This window comes from Neoarius graeffei, chromosome 10, assembly GCF_027579695.1.
Source record: "Neoarius graeffei isolate fNeoGra1 chromosome 10, fNeoGra1.pri, whole genome shotgun sequence".
Lineage (NCBI taxonomy): Eukaryota > Metazoa > Chordata > Actinopteri > Siluriformes > Ariidae > Neoarius > Neoarius graeffei.
The window spans coordinates 17,547,558-17,568,901 of NC_083578.1; the positions used below are offsets into that span (position 1 = coordinate 17,547,558).

A 21,344-nucleotide genomic window follows, 5' to 3' on the forward strand; every position below is an offset into this window, starting at 1 on the left:
GAGCTCTCTCATGCTTGATACATGAATCCCATAACCTATAGTAATTGATAGAACAATGTCAACAATTCAAAAACTCTTTAACTGTATAAATTTCAAATGGTTTGCAATTAATTGGGATCCACTGTTTTTATCGTTTCAACCGCGCATCGTACCCTCGTCCAATTGAAAATGTTATTCACACACTTTTCTCCCCCATGAGAATTTTGAAAAGTTAGCAAGTATGCAGAGAGGCGGAGTCTCTCAGAAGTAAAGATGGGGAGGGGTTCACTGCTCTGTGAAAGACTGCGTGGGCAAACAGTGCAACAATTTAAGAATAATGTTCCTCAATGTAAAATTGCATAGAATTTGGGGATCACATCATCTATGGTACATAATATCATTAAAAGATTCAGAGAATCTGGAGAAATCTCTGTATGCAAGAGACAAGGCTGAAAACTGACATTGGATGCCTGTGATCTTCGGCCCTCAGGAGACACTGCATTAAAAGCAGACATGTGTCTGTAGTGGAAATCACTGTATAGGCTCAGGAACACTTCAGAAAACCATCGTCTGTGAAAACAGTTTATTACTGCATCCACAAATGCAAGTTAAAACCAGATATAAACAATACCAGAAACACTGCCACCTTCTCTGGGCCCGAGCTCTTTTACGATGGAATGAGGCAAAGTGGAAAATTGTCCCGAGGTCTAATGAATCAAAAGTAAAAATTCTTTTTAGAAATCTTGGACACCACGTCCTCCAGGCTAAAGAGGAGACAGACCATCCAGCATGTTATCAGTGCACAGTTCAAAAGTCAGCATCTGGATGATATGACGGGGCATTAGTGCACATGAGATGGGTAACTTGTACATCTGGGAAGGCATCATTAATGCTGAATGATATATACACGTTTCAGAGCAATATGCTGCCATCCAGACAAAATCTTTTCAGGGAAGGCCTTCCTTCTTTCAGCAAGGCAATGCCAAGACGCTTTCTGCACATATTAAAACTGCATGGCTCTGCAATAAGAGAGTCCGGGTGCTAAACTGGCCTGCCTGCAGTCCAGACCTGTCTCCCATTTCAAGCATTTGGTGCATTATGAAGCACAAAATATGACAAAGGAGACCCTGAACTGTTGAGCAACAGAAATTGTACGGTATATCAGGCAAGAATGGGTCGACATTTCTCTTTCAAAACTACAGCAATTGGTCTCCTCAGTTCCCTAACATTTACAGAGTGTTGCTAAAAGTAGAGGTGATGCGACACAGTGGTAAACATGCCCCTGTCCCAACTTTTTTGAAACATGCTGCCGACATCAAATTTGAAATGAGCATATATTTTTCAAAAAACAATGAAATTTCTCAGTTTCAGCATTTGCTATGTTGTCTTTGTACTATTTTCAATGAAATATAGGGTTTCCATGATTTGCAAATTATTGCATTGTTTTTATTTCCAGTTTACACTGCATCCCAACTTTTTTGGAATTGGGGATGTATAAAGGGTCACTTTGTTAATCATACACTGTTGTAGCATTGTGTTCATGAAATTATGTCCATGAAATTATGTCGAACCAATATTTCATGATGATCACTAGTATTATACGCAGGTGGCATTTCTGACACACCTGTAATATGCCAGCTGAAGGGCCATTTGGATGAAAGCATCTGGGCTCATTTTACACGACCTGATGTAATTCCTTCCATAGTGAGAGAAGTTGAGCACTCGCACATCCAGGTCTTGCACCATTCTGCAAAAATAGATGGACTCCAATTACAAAACATGGGAAATACTGGAAATGACTGGACTGGAAGGCTTTATACTCAATTTTGCTATACATTGTGTCACTAGTTTTTTTTTCAGACATTAATCCCAAATAAATAGAAAGGAAATGACGTGATGAAAAGCGCTCACATGTTCATATTCTGCTTGGCTTTCTCGATGTCCTTTTTGATTTCAGGTGTGATGTTAAAGCGCAGCTTTTGTGGCATGGAGAGTGGAATCATAGGAGTTCGTACCATCTCAGTTTTCTTCCTGTTACAAACAAGTCAAAGACATTAAATACTGTACAGTGTTTTTATGACGTTCGTGTGCCAGTTTGCACATTATAATAATTCTGAAAAAAAAAAACCCTCAGTGTTCTGGGGAAAAATCTCATCTCTCATCTCATTATCTCTAGCCGCTTTATCCTTCTACAGGGCCACAGGCAAGCTGGAGCCTATCCCAGCTGACTATGGGCGAGAGGCGGGGTACACCCTGGACAAGTCGCCAGGTCATCACAGGGCTGACACATAGACATAGACAACCATTCACACTCATATTCACACCTACGGTCAATTTAGAGTCACCAGTTAACCTAACCTGCATGTCTTTGGACTGTGGGGGAAACCGGAGCACCCGGAGGAAACCCACACGGACACGGGGAGAACATGCAAACTCCGCCAGAAAGGCCCTCGTTGGCCACAGGGCTTGAACCCAGACCTTCTTGCTGTGAGGTGACAGCGCTAACCACTACACCACCGTGCCGGGGGAAAAATTTAATTTATACAATTTTCCATTGTTGGTGTCCAACATTTACTTCTTTACTTCTTATTTGCCTTTTTATTCTAATTAATGGATTAAACTTCCTTAAATCATCTCCATATATTCATTTCAAATGACATTATTAAGTGGGCGGCACGGTGGTGTAGTGGTTAGCGCTGTCGCCTCACAGCAAGAAGGTCCTGGGTTCGAGCCCCGGGGCCGGCGAGGGCCCTTCTGTGTGGAGTTTGCATGTTCTCCCCGTGTCCGCGTGGGTTTCCTCCGGGTGCTCTGGTTTCCCCCACAGTCCAAAGACATGCAGGTTAGGTTAACTGGTGGCTCTAAATTGACCGTAGGTGTGAATGTGAGTGTGAATGGTTGTCTGTGTCTATGTGTCAGCCCTGTGATGACCTGGCGACTTGTCCAGGGTGTACCCCGCCTTTCGCCCGTAGTCAGCTGGGATAGGCTCCAGCTTGCCTGCGACCCTGTAGAAGGATAAAGCGGCTAGAGATAATGAGATGAGATAAGCCACTTTGTAAAATAGCAGGAATGACTATACGGTAAAACTGTGCTATAATTTCCAGAGGTGGACAGTAACAAAGTACATTTAGTTGAGTACTGTACTTAAGTACACTTTTTGAGTATCTGTACTTTACTTGAGTATTAATTTTTTTGGAAACTCATGACTTTAACTTCACTACATTTGAAAGACAAATATTGTACTTTTCACTCCACTACATTTCTATCAAGGTTCTCGTTACTTGTTACTATGACGCAACTTTGAAAGTGGATGTTTTTTTCTTTTCTTTTCTAAAACGTAATTGATTTTTTCACAGGTGACACTGAAAGCCTATCAGTAATCACTAGGGTCACGTCATGTCCATAGACTGTATAAAGTCAAGTTCAGTGATTTCTCAACAGCATTATTTGAACACAATCAGTTGATCGCAGAATGGAAGGAGGCGGTTCTTCTGAGGAATGCACTCACCTATGGCCCATGAACCCATGTTTCAGTTTTCTGAAAGGATTAAAGATTCGTTTTGTTTTAAATGTTTGCTTTGTTTGCCGAAAACGAACCACATCATAGCCTACAAAAACTCACCATCCAGCCTGCAGAATCATATTGAGGGACATAAACGTTTTATTCCAAGAGAAAGCTTGCAATGAAGTTGTCTGGGCTTTTAGAGCTAGTGATAACGTTGCAATAGCTGTGCAGTCTGGTTAGTCAAATGACTTTCTATGGATTTGCCCGCCAAGTTGCCGTAGCCTTGTCCATGGCTAACGTTTACACATAGCTAGTTAACTTGGACACTGTTAGTTAGCATGTGAAAACAGAGTTACGCTAACATGAATAACATTAACTTATCTGAAGTCCTTTCAGAAATATGTTTTAGCATAATCTTGCCAAATAAACAGAATGTAGAAATCTTTCTTTTCTAGTAGCATTAGCTACCCAATATGATTTCGAGTTTGAAAAGAGTTTGCTAGCATGTCAGGTGGAGTTTCACTGACTAGCTAGCTTAAAGTTACACCACCATGATGGCGCAGCATGCGTCCATTTTGTGAATTCACATTTCTGTCTTTGGTAACAGCATTAGGTTTTGTAAGCGTTGTGGCAATAATACAACGATGCATTGACAGAAAATGTACTTTTAATACTGAAGTATTTTTAAAAGCGAGTACTTCAGTACTTTAACTTAAGTAAAAATTTGACTGGACAACTTTCACTTGTATCATAGTAACATTTGACCAGTGGGATCTGCACTTTGTAATGAAGTTGGGTACTTTGTCCACCTCTGATAATTTTGTATTACTTTTCCGCTAAGTACCCCATAAAACTTCTAAGATCTAAAGCGACAGCTGGGAAATTTCACTCATGTAAACAGGACCATCAAGACTCTTCCTGCCTTGCCCCAAATTACACTAAGGAAGTCATTTTGAATGTCTACATATTGTGTATGATGCATGGTTTTGACAAAACAGCAATATTGTATTCATATTTATAGATTACATGGATGGATGGACATGGATATGGAACAGATGTTGGGTAAAAGTTTGAGTGCAAGATTATTATTATTATTATTATTATTATAATAAAGTTTTATAAAGTTGTATTATAAAGTAGATTATTTTCTCATAACAGCACGTCCTGAAGTGTTTTACTCCTTTTATACCACAGCAATGTGCCAACGATTATACTTAATTAATATATTTGTACTTTTTAACCATTTATGGTTATGTTTAATGTTGTGGAATGGTAACTTCCTGTTATCATTTAACATTATAGCAGGAGATTAGTGCTAACACTCAAGACATGAGACTTCTGCCATAATTGTTACAACAAAAATACCTCCTTAGAGAAAAATTCACCATATCAACGATTCAACATTTTAAAAAATGTGATCATTATAAAATTTGGAGCGTCCATCAAACAAGTCCCTGTGTAAGCTGTTACTCTAGAAATGATAACATATTCGAATGAGCGCATTAATATAAACCTGTGATTTGAATTACAGCCAAAAGAACTGTAACAGCACATTAATCAACATCTCCTGACCAATCAGATTCAAGAATTCATGTTCATCATGATACAGTATGTTATTGCCTTGCAAGTAACCCAACACCACCTTCATCGTCATGCTCTTATTAATACTTTCTCTTTGGTTCTCACAGTAAACTCAGGCTTTTCATAACGTAACCAGACAAACATACCCACAGATATTTAACAATTATTCCACGAAATCAAGTCGTACATGAACTGTTAGCCGAAGAGGCATGTAGCGCCGAGTTGGCTATAAGCCATGTACGACGAGATTGAGTGGAATAACTGTTTTAGTCTATCCACATTCACTGGATTTTGAGAAACAGAGCATTTTTATCTTTATTTTTTGCAAATTCGATAAATAAAAACTTTATACAAAACATCCAACAAAATCATTTCTGCTTAGAATGTAAACAAACCAGCGAAATGATAGGAGCAATTTGTGAAAAATGCTATAACAATAAAAATTCTTGAAAAATAAAAAAAGATATGTTCTTACCATCAAATACTTTCATTCCATATTTTGTTGCTTTTTATTTTGGGGTTTTTTCTTCTTCTTCTTCTTTAGGGTTTTTTGGTGGTTGACAAACCAACTTAAAGGTGCATTACCATCACTGAGGCTGGAGTGTGGAACAGGAGATATCTGGGGGGGCTATATTCTTTTAGCTATTTCTGTTTCTTTTAAATACTTGATGACAGTTTTTGGGGTTTTGTTTTCGAGTACAGTTTTTATTTTGTCCTTGGTTGATTCAGCAACATGCTCCGCCATTTTGTTTTTCTCTACTCACAGTATATGAGCTGATATCCTAATAGTAGAGTTGCCAATCAGAGAGTGCAATTGCTCATATCCAGTGACTCTGGATAGAATAATAATAATAATTATTATTATACATACGGGCCACTTTTTCCATGGAATAAAAACATGTATTCTATTCCCTTCTAGCGGGTTTATTGATGGCATGCAATATCATTATCATATCGCTTATCCTCCATGTATTATGCCACTCTCCCCAATGGAGAATGAGCATGCAATATTGTTACAATACTGCATGTTGTCAAGACAACATGATGTCACATGCGAAGATCCAATGATAAAACTTTTCTGCTGTGCATGTGCACAATCATTTCTTTGTTGGCCAGGAAAGAGAGACGATCCAGTGCTTGGTTTAAGCACAAAATAAATAAACTGAAAACTGAAACTAAAGACGCACTGAACATCCGAAAGGCTACCAAAAGTTGATTAGATATTTTTCATGCATATTTACAAAAGAAAAACATACCAATGGACATTGAAAAACTGGAAAAGAGAGCAATAGCGAAAATTTTGTCAAAGTTCTACTTGGAGGTGAAGAAAAGTGATGGAGACTTTTACAAGAGGACTTCACTCAGCAAGGCCCTTTTGTTTTGAACAACTGCAATGTAACCATTAACTACGACAAAAGTAACTGTGAACTTGAACCGTCCACCTGTACCGTATATAGCTTGTATATAAGTTGGGTTGTTGTTCAGGCTTTTTGGACTTGTACCATTTTTATTGTTCGACCTTTGACTTTGTACATGTACACTGGATCGACAGAACATTGAATTACATTTGATCAGAATCAGCATTCAATATTGGTAAGTTACTCCCCCCCCTTAACTTTTTGTAAAATCTATAATTGTTTCCTTGAATGTATAATAATAATAATAATAATAATAATAATAATATGATTGGCTGGCTTTTATCGTGGTCTATCAGATATATTCCCTTCAGCTACTCATCTTCAACTCGTTCAGTATCATGCTAGTTGAATGGAATATATCTGATATACCACTCAACACCAGCCAATATTATTTAATTATACCACCAATGGATTCTGCCTTACATATATTCCACCACGTGATCCACTAGGAACACAATGGGAGGTCCCTCAGCAGGAGCGTGCTCATACGTCAGTCCACACGATCCATCCTCGCCCACTATGAACTGTGGAGAAGAAAAATGAGACAGCTAATACCATAAACATCTAGAGTTCTCAAGATGAAGCATCTCAATATGTTTATTAAGAAGAGGTCAAATAAACAGCATACTATGATATTTATACAAATGCCTAGATTTTTGGCAAAGTACATAGTTTACATTGTAAACATGTTGAGGAATTGGTTTATTTTAAACCGGATTATTCTGAAACAGGTCGTTTTGTATGTGTAAACGCACATACATGTAGGACTACAATGTATGTGTGTATGAGAACTCAACCACAAACCTGTAGTGTTTTATCAAACCAGCGATTCCCACTGTTCCAGCGGCTTCCTCCTCCATGCAACATCTGTGCAGCTACTTTACTGTAGTAGATCTCATCTGACACACGTGGCATCGGGGCATCCAGACACACTAAAAAGATGCTCTTCTGGATCGCCCGTACTGACTCTTTATTCGTTTTGTCTGAAGAACAAATCAATGAAATTATCAATTCATGTAAAATTCATAAAGGGTTCATTCATAAAGGGTTCATTCAAAATGAATTGAAGTTAGCAAAGTTAGCTGAGCAGGATAGTTATAGAGCACCCTTGATGAGGTTGTTGTAGGCTTTGCCCCAGGTGTTGCGGTGGTTCGAGGTGAGAATGCCAATAGGCTCTTTATTGGTTTGTAAAGAAGAATTCCAGATTTTCTCCAACTGCATGTAGAGCTGATCCACTGTCAGCGGCGTGCCGTCGCTATTGTATACATCCAGAACAAAAAACTTGAAAGAAGAGAGTGGGAGAAGTGCAAGTGAGAGATATTTAGACATGTGACTACAGTTGGTTTTGTTGCAGTCTGGTCATTTAGGCAGCAGGTTACCTGAAAATTGTGAACCACCGTGATGTGAGTTTGTGGCGTCTTTCCAATGGAGTGGTTCACCACAGTGTCTTTCTTCGGCTCTGGTATTCGACATGATGACAGCACCTGGTAATACTGGTCCATGCATAATGGCTTTCCTCCCAAATACTCAATAGGTAGTGTTTCACTGCAAGCAAAGATTTGCAAATTGAAAACCGTGATCTGAAGAATTAAAGCGTCTAAATCAGGTCTTCTGGCTCAGATAATTAAGGCTCACCTATCAATCATTCGTTTGAAGTCCAAAACGCCAGCAATCAGTTTGGCAGCAAACCTGCATGGGCAGAACAAACTGTGTGTCTCAAATCACAAACTGTACTTCCAGAGTAATTCAAGTAGAGAGAGTCCACAATGGGGGAAAAATGGCCTTGAGACAGGGTTTTCCAATAGACCACTAGACCACTGATTTCCAAACAAGCATACAAATGTAATACAAATACCTACAAATATATGACTGAGAACATGGGAAGCACTGAAATAAACACTGAATAGCTGTAAACTATTGACAATATCCTGTTACATGAATAGTACTTAATGTAGTTATTACATTCTTTTTCTTCCTTGCCCGTCCAGTGTGTTCTGGGTTGGGTCCCTTTCTTAGGGTTTCTTGGCTATGTAAGTACAGCCAGCTAGCCACTCTTTCACTGCACTGCTTTTGGTTATGGACAATTTAGAAGAGCCAACTCCAGACAGAAAGGCCCCTGTTGGCCGTGAGGCTCGAACCCGGAACCTTCTTGCTGTGAGATGACCATGCTAACCATTTATTACATAAATGACTGCAAATTTGGTTTAAACTCTGTGATAGACTGGTGAACTGTCCAGGGTGCACCTCACCTCTTGCACAAAGTCAGCTAGAATTGGTTCCAGCTTTTCCTGTGACTCTGACAGACAAGCAGTATAGAGGGATGGATGGATGGATGGATGGATGGATGGATGGATGGATGGATGGATGGATGGATGGACAGCACGGTGATGTAGTGGTTAGTACTGTCGCCTCACAGCAAGAAGGTTCTGGGTTTGAGCCCAGTGGCCAACGAGGGCCTTTCTGTGTGGAGTTTGCATGTTCTCCCCGTGTCTGCATGGGTTTCCTCCGGGTGCTCCGCTTTCCCCCACAGTCCAAAGACATGCAGGTTATGCTAACTGGTGGCTCTAAATTGAACATAGGTGTGAATGTGAGTGTGAATGGTTGTTTGTCTCTATGGATCAGCCCTACGATGATTTGGCGACTTGTCCAGGGCGTACCCCGCCTCTCGCCCATAGTCAGCTGGAATAGGCTTCAGCTTGCCTGCGACCCTGCACAGGATAAGCAGTTACGGATAATGGATGGATGGGTGTTTTAATCTTACACTATGGCTTCCATGCTCATGATTCAGCAGCTTACAAACCAGCACTTGATCCAGCACATCCTATTATTTTGCATTTAATTTTTTAAAAATATCTTGCTCCAACACTGACTTGTGTGCACAGTTTCATCATGCTTTTAATTTGTTACTTTGAGTTATTGAAATAATAAAGCAATGCCAACTTGACGCACTCTCCTGTAAAGAAAACGGTGTCTACAGTTTGAAGGATATTGAAGGATAAATGAGGACTATGAAATTTATTAATAATTGTGGCAGTGAGGGCGTGGCCAAGTGTCACTTTGTGAATGGAGAGCGGGGCTGGGGAAGGTGAGTGGTAAAGTCAATACACCTGTTGTCGATTAATGTTGTGTATGTGTGTGTGTTTGTTGCAGTGATGGTGGAGGATAGAAAAGGAGGGAGAGACCAGAGAGAAGGGAGCTTCTCGGACCAGAACATGACTGTGTGTGTGTGTGCGTGTCTGTGGCATAAAGAAACGAGCGAGTGTAAAGCTGAAAAGCAAACCTAAAGGAAAATAAACGTGTGCCAATATCATCTCCTGCCTACCGTGCTTCTGCACTCACATCAGGGACTTATTACAATACTAACGTAAGCATGGCCTAAAATCATATGGCTCATATCCTAATAATAGAATTTATACTAATCAACTCTAAAATGTAAGAATATCTTAAATCAGGTTTAAATCCGTGGTCCATCTGTAACTGTTGCTCTTTGCTGCACGCAGTACAGTAACTCGTGTGCAGCCAACAGAGCCCGAAGGACAGGTACGTGATGAGTGAATAAATTTCGGGATAAGTCTAAACAAGGACAATGACTGAAGTGCAAGTCCACTTGATTTGTCTATACCCTGTTTAGGTTTAACTGTGGTGTTAAAAGTGACTATGGACAGCAAAGTGTGCTTAAAATAGCAGCAAGAAAAGGAGAAGTCTGTGTAAAGGTCAGTGTGCAACTCAATACTGCAGATATCAATAACATCCAATGGGAAACGTCTTCTCCATGAGGACAGAGCATTGTGTTGAGCAAAAAAACAAAACAAAACATATTTTTATATTCATATGATATGTGGAAGGAATTGAAGGTGTGAATTAATCTATTCTATTCAATTGTAATACACTAATTTATATTTAATTACATTATTCTATTTTAAATTCATTTCTACTCTACTATTGTTTATTCTGATCAATTTTTGTCTTTGAAATTATATTCAATTCTACTGTGTTAATTCAACTGTCCTCCGTTCTAGTCATTTAAATACTTCTTTACTTCTACTCTATTATGCCATAACATCTTTTTTTATTTACTGTTATTCTATTTCATATCCACTATTGTTCATTCTGATCTATTCTTCTTTTAAATTCTATTCAATTCTAATGCAGTCCAACTGCATTAATTCAACTGTACTCTGTTCTATTCACTTAAACACTTCTTTACTTCTACTCTATTTTGCTAACATATTCTTTTATTTAATATTTTCTATTTGACATTCAATTCTACTCTACTATTGTTTACTCTGATCAATTCTTGACTTTTAAATTCTATTTAATTCTACTGTGTTAATTCAACTGTCCTCCATTCTATTCATTTAAATACTTCTTTACTTCATAACATCTTTTTATTTAATATTATTCTATTTCATATCCAATTCTACTTGACTCTACTCGTTCATTCAGATCTATTCTTCTCTTTTACATTTTATTCAATTCTAATGCAGTCCAACTGCATTAATTCAACTGTACTCTGTTCTATTCACTTAAACACTTCTTTACTTCTACTCTATTTTGCTGTAACATATTCTTTTTTATTGAATATTTTTCAATTTGACATTCAATTCTACTTCACTATTGTTTATTCTGATCAATTCTTGTCTTTTAAATTCTATTTAATTCTACTATGTTAATTCAGTTGTCCTCCATTCTATTCATTTAAATACTTCTTTACTTCATAACATCTTTATTTAATATTACTCTGTCATATCCAATTCTACTCAACTCTACTCTTGTTCATTCTGATCTATTCTTCTCTTTTAAGTTCTATTCAATTGCATTGCAGTCCAACTGCATTAATTCAACTGTACTCTGTTCTATTCACTTAAACATTTCTTTACTTCTACTCTATTTTGCTGGAATATATTCTTATTTTATTTAATATTTTCTAGTTGACATTCAATTCTACTCCACTATTGTTTATTCTGATCGATTCTTCTCTTTTGTCATCTTATTCAATTGCATTGTAAACTAACTTCTTAATTCAACTTTAAAATCTTCTTTACGTCTACTCTAATATGCTGTCAACTACTCCTAATTATATGATTTCTATTTTGCATTCAATTCAACTCACTGTTACTGATCTTTTCTTCTCTTTTGTAATTCTATTCAATTCTACTGTAATCTAACTTCATTAATTAAATTGTACTCTATTCTATTTGTTTAAATTATTCTTTACTTATATAAAATGCTGTACTCTACTCTTTTTTGTGTAATGATATTCTATTTTGCATTCAATTCTAATCTTGTTGATTCTGATCAATTCTTCTCTTTTGTAATGTATTCAATTTAATTGTAAACTTCTTTAATTCAATTGCATTCTATTCATTTAAATTCTTCTTTACTTCTACTCAAACATGCTCTTGTTTATTCTGATCCATTCTTCCATTTTAAATTCTATTCAATTCTACTGTAATCTAACTTCATTAATTCAGTTGTACTCTATTCTCATCTCATTATCTCTAGCTGCTTTATCCTGTTCTACAGGGTCGCAGGCAAGCTGGAGCCTATCCCAGCTGACTACAGGCGAAAGGCGGGGTACACCCTGGACAAGTCGCCAGGTCATCACAGGGCTGACACATAGACACAGACAACCATTCACACTCACATTCACACCTATGGTCAATTTGGACTGTGGGGGAAATCGGAGCACCCAGAGGAAGCCCACGCGGACACGGGGAGAACATGCAAACTACGCACAGAAAGGCCCTCGCCGGCCACGGGGCTCGAACCCGGACCTTCTTGTTGTGAGGCGACAGCGCTAACCACTACACCACCGTGCCGCCCTGTACTCTATTCTATTCATTTAAATTATTCTTATACTATAACATGTTGTTATAGTATAAGAATACCCACATGACTACCTTTTTTGTTTAATTAGATTATTCTATTTTGCATTCAATTCTGCTCTTGTTTAATCTGATCTAGTCTTCTCTTTTGTAATTCTATTGTAAACCACCTGTGTAAATTCAATTATACTGTGTTCTATTCATTTAAATACTTCTTTACTTCTACTCTATTATGCCATAACATAATTCTCTTTTCATTTATTATTCTATTTTACATTCCATTCTACTCTTGTTGTTTATTCTGATCTTCTCTTTTGTAATATATTCAATTTGATTGTAATCAAACTTCTTGAATTCAGTTATACTCCATTCTATCCATTTAAATTCTTCTTTACTTCTACTATACCATGCTGTAAACAGCTCTCTTTTAAAATTTAATTATGATTCTATTTTGCATTCAATCCCTCTCACATTTGTTCTGATCTATTCTTCCATTTGATATTCTATGCAATTCTATTGTAATCTATTTTAACTCAGTTGTACTCTATTCTATTCATTTAAATTATTTTTTACGCCCTCTATTGTGTTGTAGTCTACTCTTTGTGATTCTATTATACTGTTTAATTCTATTCCATAGGCATTAGCATCATGCAAAACTAATTACAAAGGATTTTATTCCTTATTTGAACTCATACATTAAACCAGTCATTCATTCATTCATTCATTCATATATGTGTCAGAAAACAGAATCCAGGGACACATGTCTGCCCGGGGGCATTTTGAGTTATTGACAGATTCAGAAAGTACAGTTTCTAAGCTTTCCAATGATGCCTTCCATGTGGAGATCTGACAATATTTGAAGAATGTGTGGCCTTTTGAAAGTGTATACTTCTTAAAACAGAAAAGGGAGAAAATCACCCTCAAAGTTTTCCATCTCAGCTACTCTGGGTGTAGGGCGGGCACATAATGGTGCTCATTTGCATGATATTAAGGAAAGCTCTACCCCCTACTAGCTACCACGATACTACTTTCATGTAAACAAAGATCACCACGTCAATTTTCCTTCCATGCAAAGTATGCCCAAAACAATTATGAAGGCCAAAAATAAGTCCTAAAGTATACTTTAACGTTTTGTGGTTGAAAAATTACTCACACCGTAAGAAAGAAAGATAGTGACACAACTAACACAACACTAGTTTCATGTAAAGCCTCGGTCACAACCGGCCGTACCGTGCTCCTACGGCCGGTCTACATGCAAAAAACGCAAGAAACGCACAAGAGCGCGCATGAAACGCACGAGAGCACACGTGTGACGTGCTGATTTTCGAGCCGCAGACCGGCTGCAGAGGTTCGTTGTCATGTCAAACAAACTCTACGGGCGCTTACGTTTTTTTCAGGTTGCAAGACAAACTTACGGCCAACGCGCGTCTTTCTCTGTGAACAAAAAAAAAACCGCAACGATTTGGGAAACGCCAAAAATCGCACGGCCAAAAAAATTGTACGTCCGGTTGTGACCTAGGCTTAACCAAACCACAACACTCTCCGTTACATGCAAAAATAACCACACAGCCTTAGATTAATAAACTTACCCCATCAGAAAGAGAAACGGCGCCTTGCACACACCAATGCCTCCAATGGAATGTAATCCTAGAACGGTCCGTGTATCATCCGATCACTCAAGTATTCCATTCAATCTGGAAAACGAGGTTGCGGGTTTTTTTGCTAGAAATTGTTATCTCCGATGTAAATACCGTGTGTCTGTTTGCTTCGCGGTTTTCAGCTCCTCTGCGCTCTGTTTAACTTGCTCATTCCATAGTGAAATTACACGCTTGTATGCAGGTTAAGTAGCCACAAGCTCAGCTCGCATCATACAGCTGATTCGCGAAAAAAAAACAAAAGACTTAAATCATCATGTGAATGGCCCATATGGTAATTTACCCACACCCCCCAGCAGGCTACAGTCCTGACAAAAACGAGACAATCTGCAACAAAAAATGTATGCTTTTCCAACAAAACAATCTATTATCTGAAATACTGATTGCATTCTTCAAGATCTCAACTTGCACATGATGGAAAAAAACAAAAATCACAAATTTCGAAAAAAAAATGCTTCTTTTGCGATTATCTCGGATTCGTTTTGGCCGACATGTGTCCCTGGATTCGGTGAGGGGTCACACACACACACACACACATACATATATATATATATATATATATATATATATATATATATATATATATATATATATATGTGTGCTGTCAAGCGATTAAAATATTTAATCGCGATTAATGTCGCGACTGTCATAGTTAACTTGCGATTAATCGCAATTTAATCGCACATTTTTGTCACATGAAAAAACATTGTAATTCTCTTATCAGCATAAAAACGTGAATGGGCTTGCTTTGTATTGCAAAGTATAACACGTTTTGACACAGCCACTGCAAAGTGAAACCTAAGCCGAGCACCGGGGCTAGCAAAAGAACCATGAGTGAAGTGATCTACTGCTTGAGTTAGTCTACAACTTTAATCAGAGAGACAGGTTACACAGTGACGGTAGGCTTGACATGCTTGATTATAATATAAAGTACACTATTATATTAACTTTAAGTTGTTCGTTGATAAATGTTGCATTGAATCTGATCTTTACTGTTTCAGCTCACTTAACACATTTTGTACTTTTACACTTTCTGCCTGTTGATGCGTCGCGCTGTCCAATTAGAGGCGGCCAAATTTGCATATTACAGGAAGGATTTCTGGGATAGCATTGAGTTTACCGTTCAGAGGGATCTGGCTTCTTTAGACGCTGTCTTCTTAAAACTGAATAAATATTTAAAAAGAGCCAAATGAGCCAGTCTTTTGAACGGCTCTTTTCAAAGAATGGATCACAAAGATGCGGATCCCATCAAAGAGCCATAAATCCCATCTCTACTAGCGCGCCCTGCCCGCGCTGGTTCTTTGGGGGGGGGGGGGGGGGGGGGGGCAGAGGACTCTGGCTGTGTGGGGCGTGGCATTACAGTCTAACTGCTATCGGTTTTCTAAGCAAAGTCTCTGTTCCAAGTTCCTGGCAGTTTCAAAAGCTTATGAAAAACCTACATCATGTCACAGAGCGTTAATCTCGCGATAAAAAAATTATCGCCGTTAAAATTGAGTCAAGTTAACGCGTTAATAACGCGACATTTTTGACAGCACTAATATATATATATATACACATATATATATAAAATTCCTCCTTGAATTGCCACCTTAACGTGGTGGAGGGGTTTGAGTGCCTCAGGGATTCTAGGAGCTATAGACGAGAGGTCAGATGAAGAGCGGTTCAAAAAGGACCCTTATGAAAGAAAAAAAAACAGATATCCGAGTACCCTCACCTGGATCAGGGATACCGGGGCCCCACTCTGAAGCCAGGCCTGGGAGAGGGGCTTGTCGGCAACCGCTTGGTGGTCGGGCCTATATCTAGGGGCCTGGCCGGGCCCAGCCCGAATGAGCAACACGGAACCACTCTTCTGTGGACCCACCACCGGCAGGAGGTGCTGTAAGGGTCCGGTGCACTGTGGATCGGGTGGCAGCCAAAGGTGGAGGCCCTGGCATACTGATCCTTGGCTGACAAAACTGACTTTTGGGACATGGAATGTCACCTCTCTGGTGGGAAAGAAGCCTGAGCTTATGCGTGAGGTTGAGTGGTACCGACTAGATATAGTTGGGCTCACCTCAACGCATAGCGTGGGTTCTGGAACCAATTTCCTGGAGAGGGGTTGGACTCTCTTCTATGCTGGAGTTGCCAAGGGTGAGTGGTGCCAGGCAGGGGTGGGGCTATTGGTAGCCCCCCAGTTTGGCGCACTAACATTGGTTTTCTCCCCAGTGAACGAGAGGATCGTTTCCCTGCACCTTCGGGTTGGGGAATGGTCGCTGACTATCATTTGCACTTATGCGCCAAATGGTAGTTCGGAGTACCCGGCCTTCTTGAGTCTTTGAGTGGGGTGCTAGACAGTGCACCACAAGGGGACTCCATTGTTTTACTCGGGGATTTCAATGCTCACATGGGCAATGACAGTGAGACCTGGAGGTGTGTGACTGGGAGGAACAGCCTGCCTGATCTGAACCTGAGTGGTGTTCAGTTGACTTTTGTGCCATGTACGGTTTGGCCATAACAAACACCATGTTCGAGCATAAGGGTTTCCATAAGTGCACGTGGCACGAGGACACCCTAGGCCGCAGATCGATGATTGACTTTGTAGTTGTTTCATCTGATCTACGACCGTATGTCTTGGACACTCGGGTGAAGAGAGGAGCAGAGCTGTTAACTGATCACTACCTGGTGGCGAGCTGAATCAGATGGTGGGGGAGGAGGCTGGACAGACCGGGCAGGCCCAAACGAGTAGTGAGGGTATGCTGGGAACGTCTGGCGGAGGCTCCCGTCCGTCGGATCTTCAACTGTCACATCCGGCAGAGCTTCAACTGTATACTGGGGGAGGATGGGGACATTGAGTCCGAGTGGACCATGTTCCGCACCTCCATTGCTGAGGCAGCCGTGCAGAGCTGTGGCTGCAAGGTCGTTGGTGCCTGTCGTGGCGGTAATCCCCAAACCCACTGGTGGACACCTGTGGTGAGGGGAGCTGTCAAGCTGAAGAATGAGTCCTATCAGGCTTGGTTAGCCTGTGGGTCTCCAGAGGCAGCTGACAGATACCGACGGGCCAAGCAGAATGCAGCTCTGGCAGTCACTGAAGCAAAAACTCGGGTGTGGGAGGAGTTCGGAGAGGCCATGGAAAGTGACTTTCGGTCGGCCTTGAAGAGATTCTGGCAAACCGTCCGGCAGCTCAGGAAAGGAAAACAGTGCTCTGTCCCTACTTTTTACAGCGAGGATGGAGTGCTGTTGACCTCAACTGGGGACATCATCCAATGGTGGAAGGAATACTTTGAGGATCTCCTCAATCCCATCTTCATGTTGTCCAAGGAGGACGCAGAGTCTTAGGGTGCTTGGGAGGACTCACCTATCACAGGGGCTGAGGTTGCCGAGGTGGTTAAAAAGCTCCTCGGTGACCAGGCTCCGGGGGTGGATGAGAGTCGTCCTGAGTTCCTGAAGGCACTGGATATTGTTGGGCTGACATGCCTCTTCAACATTGTGTGAAGGTTGGGGACAGTGCCTCTGGATTGGCAGACTGGGGTGGTGGTCTCCCTTTTTAAAAAGGGGGACTGGAGAGTGTGTTCCAACTATAGGGGGATCACACTTCTCAGCCTCCCTGGGAAAGCCTAGGCTGGGGTGCTGGAGAGGATAGTCCAGTCGATAGTCGAACCTCAGATTCAGGAGGAACAATGCGGTTTTCATCCTGGTCGTGGAACACTGGACCAGCTCTTTACCCTTGCAAGGGTGCATGGGAGTTTGCCTAATCGGTCTACATGTGTTTTGTGGACCTGGAGAAGGCTTATGACCATGTCCCTCATGGTGCCCTGTGGGAGGTGCTTCGGGAGTATGGGGTTCAGGGCCCACTACTGCAGGCCATTAGGTCCCTGTATGACCGGAGCAGGAGTTTGGTTCACATTGCCGGCAGTAAGTTGGACTCGTTCCCGGTGCATGTTGGACTCCGCCAAGGCTGTCCTTTGTCACCGGTTCTGTTCATAACTTTTATGGACAGAATTTCTAGGCGCAGCCAAGAGGCAGAGGGTGTCTGGTTTGGTGACATCAGGATCACATCTCTGCTTTTTGCGGATGATGTGGTCCTGTTGGCTTCATCAATCTGTGACTTACAGCATGTGCTTGGATGATTTGCAGCCGAGTGTGAAGTGGCTGGGATGAGGATCAGCACCTCCAAGTCCATGGCCATGGCGCTCAGCCAGAAACAGGTGGAGTGCCTACTCCAGGTCAGGGGGGAGTTGCTACCTAAAGTGGAGGAGTTTAAGTATCTCAGGGTTTTGTTCACGAGTGAGGGTAAGGGGGAGCGGGAGTTGGACAGAAGGATCAGAGCAGCATCAGCAGTGATGCGGATGCTAAACCGGTCTGTTGTGGTAAAGAGAGAGCTGAGCCAAAAGGCAAAGCTCTCAATTTACTGGTCCATCTACATTCCCACTCTCACCTATGGTCACGAGCTATGGGTAGTGACCGAAAGGATGAGATTGCGGATACAAGCGGTAGAAATGAGTTTTCTCCACAGGGTGACTGGGAGACAGGGTGAGAAGCTTGGTCATTCAGGAGAGACTCGGAGTAGAACCGCTGCTCCTCCACATTGAAAGGAGTCAGTTGAGGGTGGTTTGGGCACCTTGTTAGGATGCCCCCTGGATGCCTCCCAAGGGAGGTTTTCTGGGCATGCCCCACCAGGAGGAGACCCTGGGGCAGACCCAGGACACGCTGGAGAGATTACATCTCTCGGCTGGCTTGGGAATGCCTCGGTATTCCCCCGGAAGGGCTGGTGGAGGTGGCCAGGAAGAGGGAAGTCTGGGCTGCTCTGCTTAGGCTGCTACCCCCACGACCCGGATCCGGATAAGTGGTAGAGTGAGTGAGTGAGTGAGTGAGTATGTATGTATGTGTGACGAGTCATGGAATCCACGGACACATGTCGGCAGGAAACGAATCCGAGAAAATCGCAAAAGAAGCATTAATTAATTAATGCTTCTTTTGCGATTTTCTCGGATTCGTTTCGGCCGACATGTGTCCATGGATTCCATCTCGTCACATATATATATATATATATATATATATATATATATATATATATATATATATGGTTTTGTGTGTTTATTTACGTTGCTATAAAATCAGATGAGATTACGTGGATCAACAGAACAACCATAATAGTAAACAGGACACAAAGTGGAAGGGATATTTTGATCTTCATAGAGAGGTGTCTGAAATACTTTTGAATCCAGTGCTGTGATCAGACATGGTACCTCATCTGTCCCTGGCGATCCTGGAAGTGCATCTGTGGCAAAACCACACCAGGGCTGGTGTACACTGGGATTGGCATACGAGAGTCTAAGTAGGCTGACTGCATCCACCAATCGGAGAGCTGCATCACACAATCATACAATGTATTTCAATAGTAAATAGAATGAGGAAAATTTTCATTCAGACATAATCCATCCAGTACTGCTAGACTGGTTGTTTTTGAGCATTTTTTGCATTGTTGTCCTTGGGATAATGCATATGGTACTGTACAAAAGTCTTAGGCACATGTAAAGAAATGCTGTAGACCCAAAATGGCTTAAAAAATAATGAAATGAAATGTTTCAACATTAAAAAAATACTATAAACCGTAAGCAGTAAGCCGTAATAAATGAAACAAAGTCAATATTTGGTGTGAGACGACCCTTTGCTTTAAAAAAAAAAAAGAAGTTGTTTCAGGTCCAATGAGTGCAGTTTTATAAGGAAATGAGCTGTAGGTTTTATTGAGCATCTTACAGAACCAGCCACAGTTCTTCTAGACACTTTGACTGTCACAATTGCTTCTTAATTTTGCACCAAAACCCAATAGCCTTCATTATGTTTTCTTTTTTAATTGGAAAAGTCATCTCTTGTAATGTAACATGCTGCTCAGATACAATTTTTTTTTGGTAACATTTAATTTTGTGCTGGAAAATGAACGAACATTAGGAACTTTAAAACGTTTTTGTACTGACTCGATAATGTAGAAGTCATAAAATAGAAATCTATAATAAAGTTTGTATGAAAAAAACCCAACAAAAAAACAGGGTCCCTAAGACTTTTGTACAGTACTATACAGTATGTGTGATTTGGTTAGTTAATGAGTCTTCATTGCTGTTGCTAGTTCATTCATTTGGTTACAGTTTGGTTTGGATTATAATTTCCCAGAATTGGATGTCACTGGACAAGAATTATACAATGAACTAGTGGGTTTTAAATAGTAACTTTGGATGCAAAAGGTCAACCCAGACACAGTTTATGTACCCAGTTCTCAGTTTTACGTGCTCGTCTCTCCAGTCCTTTCTGCAGCCTTTCCCCAACGCCGCCAGAGGACAGGAACTCAGCTATGAGCTGGTGCGTGTGGTCCATCTCCTCCTTAGACACGAGTGGCTCGAGTACAGCCAGGTAACGTTCACACGTCTGTCTGAGCGGTGGCACTGGCAGCTTGGGCAAACCATCCTGATGTGCCAAAGAGAGGTCACGGATCTGCACGACTACCACTGACCTTGACAAGTGCGTGGGCACTGCTCTCGACTGTGAACCCAAAAAAACAAACAAAAAAACCCACACATTTCATATGAATTACCTTTAATTACAGTCATGCATGTTTATGTAAAGGATATTTCCTATTAACAGGGAATGAACTGTTATCTTAGGTTGGATTACAAATAAGATTGACCATCAATTCAATAAAATGTTAATGGTTGGTTATGAGGGTTGCACTTAGCCTTCATCAATTTATAAAAATAGAAATAAAGGGTTTTTTTCTTCATTTCACCTGGTATGTTTGCTCTTGAAAAAAGCAGGTTATACTGATTTACAGATTTTGTTGTGTATTTAAATAATACTGGCTGGCTTTGAGTGGTATATCAGATATATTCCATTCAGCTAGCATGATACTGAACGAGTTGAAGACGAGCTGAATGGAATATATCTGATATACCACGAAAGAAGCCAGACAATATCTCATCTCATCTCATTATCTCTAGCCGCTTTATCCTGTTCTACAGGGTCGCAGGCAAGCTGGAGCCTATCCCAGCTGACTACGGGCGAAAGGCGGGGTACACCCTGAACAAGTCGCCAGGTCATCACAGGGCTGCCAGACAATATTATTATTATTATTATTATTATTATTATTATCTCTAGCCGCTTTATCCTGTTCTACAGGGTCGCAGGCAAGCTGGAGCCTATTCCAGCTGACTACGGGCGAAAGGCGGGGTACACCCTGGACAAGTTGCCAGGTCATCACAGGGCTGCCAGACAATAATATCATTATTATTATTATTATTATTATTATTATTATTATTATACATACACATTCCTTTCGGGTGTTCAACGCAGTGTTGTAGTCGAGTCACTAAACCTTAAGTCTGAGTCCAGTCTCGAGTCCGCATTGTTCAAG

General features: G+C 40.7%; 1 protein-coding gene across 1 annotated transcript in view; it reads right to left on the minus strand.

Annotated features, from left to right (window-relative positions):
• Positions 1 to 21,344, minus strand: part of zgc:154046 (Carnitine O-acetyltransferase-like) — a 42,638-nt gene that overhangs the window by 12,707 nt on the left and 8,587 nt on the right. The window contains exons 2-10 of the mRNA XM_060931391.1: positions 20,207 to 20,476; positions 19,189 to 19,307; positions 8,116 to 8,169; positions 7,860 to 8,025; positions 7,587 to 7,761; positions 7,285 to 7,463; positions 6,904 to 7,004; positions 1,891 to 2,010; positions 1,604 to 1,726 (exon numbers count right to left, since the gene is read on the minus strand). Of these exons, the coding sequence (XP_060787374.1) occupies positions 1,604 to 1,726; positions 1,891 to 2,010; positions 6,904 to 7,004; positions 7,285 to 7,463; positions 7,587 to 7,761; positions 7,860 to 8,025; positions 8,116 to 8,169; positions 19,189 to 19,307; positions 20,207 to 20,476 (1,307 nt within the window). The remainder of the gene's footprint in view (positions 1 to 1,603; positions 1,727 to 1,890; positions 2,011 to 6,903; positions 7,005 to 7,284; positions 7,464 to 7,586; positions 7,762 to 7,859; positions 8,026 to 8,115; positions 8,170 to 19,188; positions 19,308 to 20,206; positions 20,477 to 21,344) is intronic.